General features: G+C 39.9%; 1 protein-coding gene across 1 annotated transcript; it reads left to right on the top strand.

Annotated features, from left to right (window-relative positions):
* The first annotated feature begins 5,347 nt into the window (after nt 1-5,347).
* LOC125997255 (long-chain-fatty-acid--CoA ligase 4-like) lies at nt 5,348-8,645 on the top strand. The gene is given in 2 exon segments (XM_049765694.1): nt 5,348-5,837; nt 5,840-8,645. Coding segments are annotated over 2 exon segments (2,133 nt in total). The 5' UTR covers nt 5,348-5,584; the 3' UTR covers nt 7,720-8,645.
* Nucleotides 8,646-9,122: the final 477 nt, after the last annotated feature.

The following is a 9,122-nucleotide window of genomic DNA, read 5'->3' as shown; positions in this document are numbered from 1 at the left end:
ATGGCATCGCATGTGAAAGCACTTGAAGTAAAATTAGGCTTTCTCATTAAACAAGTACAGTAGGAAAACTTCAGTCATCTCCCAACAACTCAAAACCTGTCAGCGGACAGACCATTGGTTGCATTCCCAAAGGAAGCATGTCTGGCTTCACTAAAATTGTTGCAAAAGGAGTTTCAATTTAGATTCAAAGAGCTTCATTTCCATGAACAGGACATACAGCTTTTTTGTAAACCCATTTTATGTTGAGATTGAAAATGTCCTCACAATTTACCAAATAGAACTGGCTAACTGCAGAATTGTGACTCTCTGAAAGACTCATTTAAGTCAAGTAACCTTTTAAATTTCTATGCATCTCTCCCCTCTGAGACATATCCAAATATCAGAAACCATGCACTCAAAATGGTAACCATCTTTGGTAGCACTTTTGCCTGTGAACAGACTTTTTCAAAATGAAACATCTAAAATCTCCAACCAGATCAAGATTAACTGATACCCACTTGCATCACTTGTTATGGCTGGCAGTGACAAATATTGAACTGGACATTGACCATCTCATTAGCCAAAAGCAGGCCCACAGTTCCCATTGAAATACTGGTGCATGATCTGTTTATTTATAAATGGTTTTCATTTTATTTATATGTGCAGTGTGTGTAGGGATTAGTATCTTATATAATCCAGCCCTCCAACTCTCTAAGGGACCGTAATTCGGTCCCCACTTTAAAAAGTTTGAAGACCCCTGCGTTATAGGGACTGGCCATAGGACACTTGTCTTGCACAGATTAGACCACGTTGCCTCCCTAAATCCCACATGTAGTTTTGCTGCCCAGAATGGCCAAGTGACCACTCAGAGGGACCTCGAAGGAATGCATCAAGATCTGAGATGAGTACTAGTACAACCAAAACCTGCCACACTTCATCGTTCCACCCTGATGCAGACAATGACCATAAGCTACCCACTTTGAACAACGAGATTGGATACACCAGAAGAAGTAGGGTCTTGGGCAAGAAGATCAAAGGGAAGAGTAGCATGGAGGAGGGCACCAGCAACAATGATGAGGGAGGCATATGGAACAAGCTTCTGTAAATTTGGGAGGGTGTGGACACTGCCACGATGGCCCTGGAACTCATTCAGGGAGGAGCCTCCTTTATTGCTCCTGCAGTGGTAATGGTCCTGGCAAAAATCATAGAAGCTATTCAGGAAAAATTGTGGATGGGTCCTCACAAGTTTTTGGGTTTAATTCATAATAAAATGTGTTTTTTAGGGGGAAGAAGATATAGCACAGCGGTAAGGCATTTGCCTTGCATGCTGAAGGACATTATTTCAAATTCCGGCATACCATATGATCCCCTGAGCCTATCCAGGTGATTGCTGAGCATAGATCCAGGAGTAACCCCTGAGCACAGCCAGGTGTGACCCAAAAACAAACAAACAAACAAAAAGTTGTTTTTTTCTATTGACTCCACGTCTGGCTTTTTCCTCCCCTTCAGGGTGGGCTTTGTTTATGCCAACAAAAGCTTCTCAGGTGGCCTGGAGTTGGGGAAGTCACCTTGGTTCTTGGTTCCACATGGAAGAGCAACTGGCTTGTGAATGAAAACCTGGAGGGGTGAGTTTCTAGCCTGCAAAATTTTCCCATAGGTGTGTGGATAATTCCCTGCATTAGATAGCGATGAATAGAATGGTGTACAAGTTCCAGAGACATAGCTTAGTGGGAGAGCAGATGCCTTCTTATGAGAATGTGCTGAGTAGGTTCTTTGACACACTCAGAACCAAGGCCATTGACTTGGAGTCTTCTTTTTGTATTTCAGTGATCCAGGAGTTTTGCTCTCAATCATCATCCGCTATTATATGTGCTTTTAATGGATCTGGGCTTAGTATTTCGTTTCAGTTTTTTGTATTTTCATGGTCTATTAGAGTCTCTTTTTCTGTATTGTTCCCTTTTTTATTTGATCTTTGCTGGGTTTGGTTTGGTTTAGACTTGGGGCCAAAGCTAGCAATACTCAGGGTTTCTCCTGTCTCTGCACTCAGGAGGATCTCTTTGGCCCTAGCAACTAAACTGAGCTGTGTAGTATTTAATTCTGTATAAGGACCTCATATACACACATGAAATCCAAATATGAATGAGATCTGATTGTCCCCCACATCTATGCACCGACCTCATCTCTATTATCTAACTGGATGACCCCACAGAGCAGAACTTTAGTGTCCTGGGCATTCTCAGTGCACAGGAGAAGGTTCATCCTTTGGATCCTCATAATGGATGTTTTTCAAGTATTTTTGCTTCTGTTCCTGACAGGTTTCCAGGATGCTGATCTATTGCCATGGAATTATAGAGCTACAATTTGATCCCCAAAATGAATGCTTTTGTAGTAGTTCTGCTTTTGGTGTTGGCCGATTTTCAGGATACTGAGCTGTTGATGCTGTGTTATAGAGGTACAAATTGATCCCCAGTCTGTTCCCCAGAAGAATAACTGAACATTGGGCCTTCTGCATCCTACTTTGCATGTGCTCGAGCAGAGTCAGAGGGAGGTTTTCACTGGACATCAGTTTCCAGCTTCCTGGCATTGCATTCCTGTGGGCAGAGCTCTCACCTGGCCTTTCCTTCACAGAGATTCCCACAGTCTCCCTCCAAGAGCACGGAGACCTCTCAGGGTCCCTTCTTCCTGAGATCTGACTGAGCTGAAAGCACTGGAGCTTGGATAGGCCAGTGCAGTGAGAGAGTCCATTTGGAGACTTTTGGGCTTTCCTTTCCCTCTTTATCTAACTTCTGACATAGTCCCTCAAAGAATCAGGTAGAAATACCTGGCAGGTTGGGTAAAAACTTTGCTTGTAGGACTGTCCATAAGACAGCGAGTAGAGCAATTGCTTTGCACAGAGCAAACCCATGTTGCCTCCCGGAATCCCATCTGCAGTTTCGCTGCCCAGAATGGCAAAATGACAATTCAGTGGAAATTAGGAAGAAGGAGTCAAGAGCTGGGATGACCACTACTATAATCCAAACCTGCCACTCTTCACTGTTCCACCCTGATCTAGACAATGACCATGAGTTGCCCACTTCGGAAAAGGAGATTGGATACATGAGCAGTATCAATTGCATTGGCAAGGAGGGCAGCAGAAGATATGAGGAAGGATGCATATGGAACAAGCTTCTTCAAATTTGGGAGGGTATGGACAATGCAACTATGGCACTGGAACTCACCCAAGAAGGAGGCTAATTTATGGCTCCTGCAGAGATGGTAGCCCTTGCGAAAATCTTGTAAGCTATGGCGGAAAAAGTGAAAATGGTTCTCACAAGATTTTGTGGTTTTATTCATTATGAAAAGTTTTTTGGGGGACAGAGATATAGCACATTGGTTTGAATCCCAGCATTCCATATGGTCCCCCGAGTCTGCTGGGGGTGATTCCTGAGCATAGAGCCAGGACTAACACCTGCATGGTGCCAGGTATGACTCAAAAACAAAAAAACGAGTTTTTTCCCATTATCTCCGTGTCTGGCTTTTTCCTTCCCTTGGGGGTGGGCTCTGTGAATGCCAACAAAGGATCAGGTGGCCTTGAGTTGGGGAAGACACCTTGGCTCTTGGTTCCACATGGTAGAGCAACTGGTTTGTGGATGAAAAGCTGGAGGGGTGAGTTTCTGGCCTGCAAGTCTTTACCATATGTGTATGGATAATTCCCTGCATCAGATAGCAATGAATTGAATGGTATACAAATTCCGGATAAAGCTTATTTGGTAGAGCATATGCCTTCTAACTAGGATGTGCTGAGTCGTTTCTCTGACACCTTTGAACCAAAGTCCATTGTCTTGGAGTCCCTTTATTTGGATTCCAGTGGTCCAGTAGTTTTGCTGTCAATCACCCTCTATTTCAAGTGCTTTTTGTGGATCTGGGCTTAATATTTCTTCTGAGTTCTTCCATTTTGTTCATGGCTATTAGAGTCTCTTTTTCAATATTGTTCATGTTTGTTATTATAATCTTTTCTTTGGTAGGGTTTTCTTTTGACTTGGGGCCAAAACTCGTAATATTCAGGATTTCTCCTGACTATGCACTCAGGATGGACTCTTGGTGTGGCCCTAGGGACTAAACTTAGCTTAGTTAACTTTGCATGGAAGGAAAGTGCCTTAAGCACTGTACTATCTCTTGGCCTCTGTTTTGCTTTTGGGAGCCATTTATTGATTCATTTGCCTATGCTCCCTCCACAAGAATGACATAGGTCAAGCATTTATTGCATTTGTGAGCATCTTTGCAGTGCTCAGGGGTTACTCCTGCCTCTATGCTCAGAAATCACTCCTAGCAGACTGAGGAGACCATATGAGATACTTGGATTAGAACCACTGTTCTTCAGCATGCAGGGCAAACTAAACTCCAAACCTTCATGCTATCACTTTGGCCTGTTTGCCTAAATTTTTAGCACATAGACATTTCTCTAACCATACCCTAGGACAATTTATATACATATGTGTATATACATGCTAATATATGTATGCTAAATTTATATATAATATACAATATGTAATGTTTATGCTTTTATATACACAAACACACATATCCTAACTACTAACCCATCTTATGTTCCTTGTAGTGTGGTTCTACTTAGCCTTTTTTGAGCTGTAGGATCCTGATTACCTGAGAAAACTTATCCAATTATTTTACAATTTAAAGAAAATAATTATTATTATTTTACCTTTTCAAACAGTCTTTTGTTTTATAAAATAAAAAACATTAACAATAATATTCTATTATTATTAAAATACAAACTATTATAAAAGTAATAATTTTAATAACAAAGGAAAACACTTCAAAAATCTACCTTGCCCTATGTCTACGTGTGCCTGAAACAAAAGCAGAACACCTTTAACAATTTAACTATCCTTCAAGTATTCTCAGAGGGAACAAATGCTCAGGTACTTTCCTCTGAATGAAGCCCATACCCTGCATTCAGCTAATGAGCAAATGGCACAGGAAGAAAATACAGGGTCAAATTGGGAATTTACTGAAAGCACAGATAATGAGAGTATAGGCTGGCCTCCATGCACTGAGCACAGGGCTGGAAATGAGCTCCCAGCAGGGCAACAGAGATCTGTGCCTCTGTTTGGTTTGAAAAGGCCTCTGGCCCATGTCTTTCTATGAAATAAGTTAGGCTCTTCCAAAAAATGCTTAATTGCATGACTTAGAAATGCCACACAAATTAATGTGGTAAACAGGCACCTTGAAATAGAAAGGTGCGAATGCCTCTAAATTTTGGTTTGGCTAGATCTTTAGAATGGGGTTAAGAAGCTCCGGCCCCATGTGCCTCACCAGGAACAGATGCGAGGCCCCAAGCCCCGGCCGCCCCGGACCATCGGCACCAGGTGGGATTGAAATCAGAAGATATACTTGTTCTTCTTAAGAGAAAAGGAAGAAGTTTGTGTACTTTGTTGTCAGCTTCCAAAGATTACTAACTTTTTTCTGTATCATTAAAATCCAACTGCCTTGGCTATACTGCTACTACTCTTACTGCTGTTTCCATAATTGCCTTTTTCAGCAAAATAAATCTATTTGAAGCCAAAGAATAACAAGAAATAAACATCATTTCAGAAGCCTTGCCATTATGAAACTTATGCTAAATGTACTCAACATTATTTTGCTGCCTGTCTACTTGTTAATAACAGTATACAGTGCCCTTATATTTATTCCATGGTATTTTCTTACCAACGCCAAGAAGAAAAACGCCATGGCAAAGAGAATAAAAGCTAAGCCCACTTCAGACAAACCTGGAAGTCCATATCGCTCTGTCACACACTTCTACTCGCTAGCTGTCATAGACATCCCTGGTGCTGACACTCTGGATAAATTATTCGATCATCTGTTTCCAAGTTTGGGAAGAAGGACAGCCTTGGAACGAGGGAGGTCCTAAATAAAGAAAATGAAATGCAGCCAAATGGAAAGGTTTTTAAGAAGCTAATTCTTGGAAACTATAAATGGATGAACTATCTTGAAGTGAACAACAGAGTAAATAATTTTGGCAGTGGACTCACTGCCTTAGGACTGAGACCAAAGAGCACCATTGCCATTTTCTGTGAGACCAGGGCTGAATGGATGATTGCAGCACAGACCTGCTTTAAATACAACTTTCCTCTTGTGACTTTATATGCCACACTTGGAAAAGATGCTGTAGTTCATGGGTTAAATGAATCTGAGGCTACATATCTGATTATGAGTGTTGAACTTCTAGAGAGTAAACTTAAGATGGCATTGTCAGATATAAAATCTGTTAAACACATCATTTACGTGGACAATAAAATTATCAATAAAGCAGAGTACCCTGAAGGATTTCATATTCACAGTATGCAGTCAGTGGAAGAGTTGGGATCCAAGCCAGAGAACTTGGCCGTTGCTCCAAACAGACCAGTTCCTTCAGATATGGCTATTGTTATGTACACCAGTGGTTCTACTGGTCGACCAAAGGGAGTGATGATGCACCATAGCAATTTAACAGCTAAAATGACAGGTCAATGTGAGAGAATTCCTGGACTGGGACCGAAGGACACATATATTGGCTACTTGCCTTTGGCTCATGTTCTCGAGTTGACAGAGGAGATCTCGTGCTTTACCTATGGCTGTAGGATTGGTCATTCCTCTCCACTTACATTTTCTGACCAGTTGAGCAAAATTAAAAAAGGAAGCAAAGGCGACTGTACTGTACTGAAGCCTACACTTATGGCTGTTGTTCCTGAAATAATGGATCGGATTTATAAGAATGTTATGAGCAAAGTCCAAGAAATGAATTATATTCAGAAGACTATGTTCAAGATAGAGTATGATTACAAATTGGAACAAATTAAAAAAGGTTATGATGCACCACTCTGCAATCTGGTACTATTTAAAAAGGTGAAGGCCCTGCTGGGTGGCAATGTGCGAATGATGCTCTCTGGTGGAGCATCGCTGTCTCCTCAGACTCACCGCTTCATGAATGTCTGTTTCTGTTGTCCAATCGGTCAGGGTTATGGATTGACAGAGTCGTGTGGTGCTGGAATGGTTAATGAAGTTACTGACTATACTACTGGCCGTGTTGGAGCTCCTCTTATTTGCTGCGAAATTAAACTAAAATATTGGCAGGAAGGTGGCTATACAATTCATGACAAGCCAAACCCCAGAGGTGAAATTGTAATTGGTGGACAGAATATCTCCATGGGCTATTTTAAAAATGAAGAGAAAACAGCAGAGGATTACTCTGTGGATGAAAATGGACAAAGATGGTTTTGCACTGGTGATATTGGAGAATTCCATCCCGATGGCTGTTTACAGATTATAGATAGGAAGAAAGACCTGGTGAAGTTGCAAGCTGGAGAATACGTATCTCTTGGGAAAGTAGACGCTGCACTTAAGAACTGTCTACTTATTGATAACATCTGTGTTTTTGCCAAAAGTGACCAGTCCTACGTTATCAGTTTCGTGGTTCCTAATCAGAAAAGGTTGACTCTTTTGGCACAAGAGAAAGGAATAGAAGAAACTTGGGTGGATATCTGCAATAACCCTGCCATGGAGGCTGAAATACTGAAAGAAATTAGAGAAACTGCAAATGCCATGATGTTGGAGTGATTTGAAATTCCAATCAAGGTCTGCCTGAGCCCTGAGCCTTGAACTCCTGAAACTGGTTTGGTCACTGATGCTTTCAAACTGAAAAGAAAGGAATTGAAGAATAATTACCTCAAAGACATTGAGTGCATGTATGGGGGCAAATAAAATGTTTCTGTATGACATGCAATTGGGAAGGAGGAGGCCCCAGTGGCTTTTCCGTTTTAGACTTTTAAGCTTTTGTTGAGCTACCTGTTAAAATGTAAGGTAAATCATTTTAAAGATACAGTGTTTTTTTTTTAACAAGAACACAGTGACAATAACATTAACAACAAAAGGAGACTAGTCGTTGAATCTCTTTCACTTATTTTTGTGTAGGTATAGTCTAGCTGAAAGTAAAAAGCTCTTGTCCTTTAGCTGTTATTCACTTTAGGGCAAAATTTGTTTTATAAGTTAGCCTAAGCAATATGTGTTTCTTAAACATGTTCCATTTTGACCGCAATAAACTTGAGTTGGAGTATATTATAGTTTGAAGATATTTACTGCACCCAGTGTCTTCTGTCTTCCTAGTTCAAAAGAAGATCAAATATTATGCATGACAAAAACATGCATTAACACCACTCAAAACATAAAATTTGCATTTTATGAATCTATTCCAACCCATTATTTTAAAAACAAAATTCAATCTGATACAATATACAAAGTCATATAATATCTTGAAAAACATCTTAGGGTTCAAAATAGTCACATATATTAGAATTAGAATCATTGTGCTATCGTGAAGAATTATGGTGCCTGGACTATGAACAAAATCACATAAGCCCATTCAAATGATATAGTCATAAATTTCAAGGGAAATTGGGGTGCTGTTTTAAAACTTTGATGTCTGAAGTCAATAACCACATATAATTAGTTGAGTGACTTGAAAGAGCAAATACATTTCTTCAAACTGCTGAAAATTTCCCTTCTCGGTTCAAAACAAGAATGCCACTAAGAATAACATTAAAGAAAGTCATTTCAATCTTGAGAGAGAGCATTTTTTTTTCTTAAATAAAGGTTATCAAATCTTAAACATGTAGAATCATGATCATTCTTCAGTAGGAAATCTGGCTAAGATATCCTGATTGTAAATTTATCTTTGACAACAGGGACGGATTTTAGAATACCTTTCTGTTAGATTGAACTTGTAATTTAAGGCTGTTGCCCATTTTATTCTGTAGCAGCAGTTTATACTTCAGAACGCCTTTAATTTTGCTTTAATTTTAGCAATGTGGGTTATAATGAATGAGTTCCCAGTATTTGTTCGATTTTCTGAATGAATAACTGGGTGAGTTTTGTAAAGTTAAAGGGAAGAAAACTATTTTTTCCCTACCTGGGAAGTTTAGAAACTGGAAATCATAGATGTGTAGAAGGAAACTTACTCAAGGGACTGGTTGTTTGTGCAGGAACCTAGCATGTGTGCTTCTTAAAATTTTAATTAAGATGTGAGATTCTATGTCCCTGATATTCACACTTGAACCATAGTTACTGTAAAAAGAAAAATCTTAATACTGTTATTCTTTGCACTTTCT

This window comes from Suncus etruscus, chromosome 19 (assembly GCF_024139225.1).
Source record: "Suncus etruscus isolate mSunEtr1 chromosome 19, mSunEtr1.pri.cur, whole genome shotgun sequence".
Taxonomy (NCBI): Eukaryota; Metazoa; Chordata; class Mammalia; order Eulipotyphla; family Soricidae; genus Suncus; species Suncus etruscus.
Note: the sequence above shows the minus strand (reverse complement) of the source record. Positions and strands in the feature narration are given on the sequence as shown.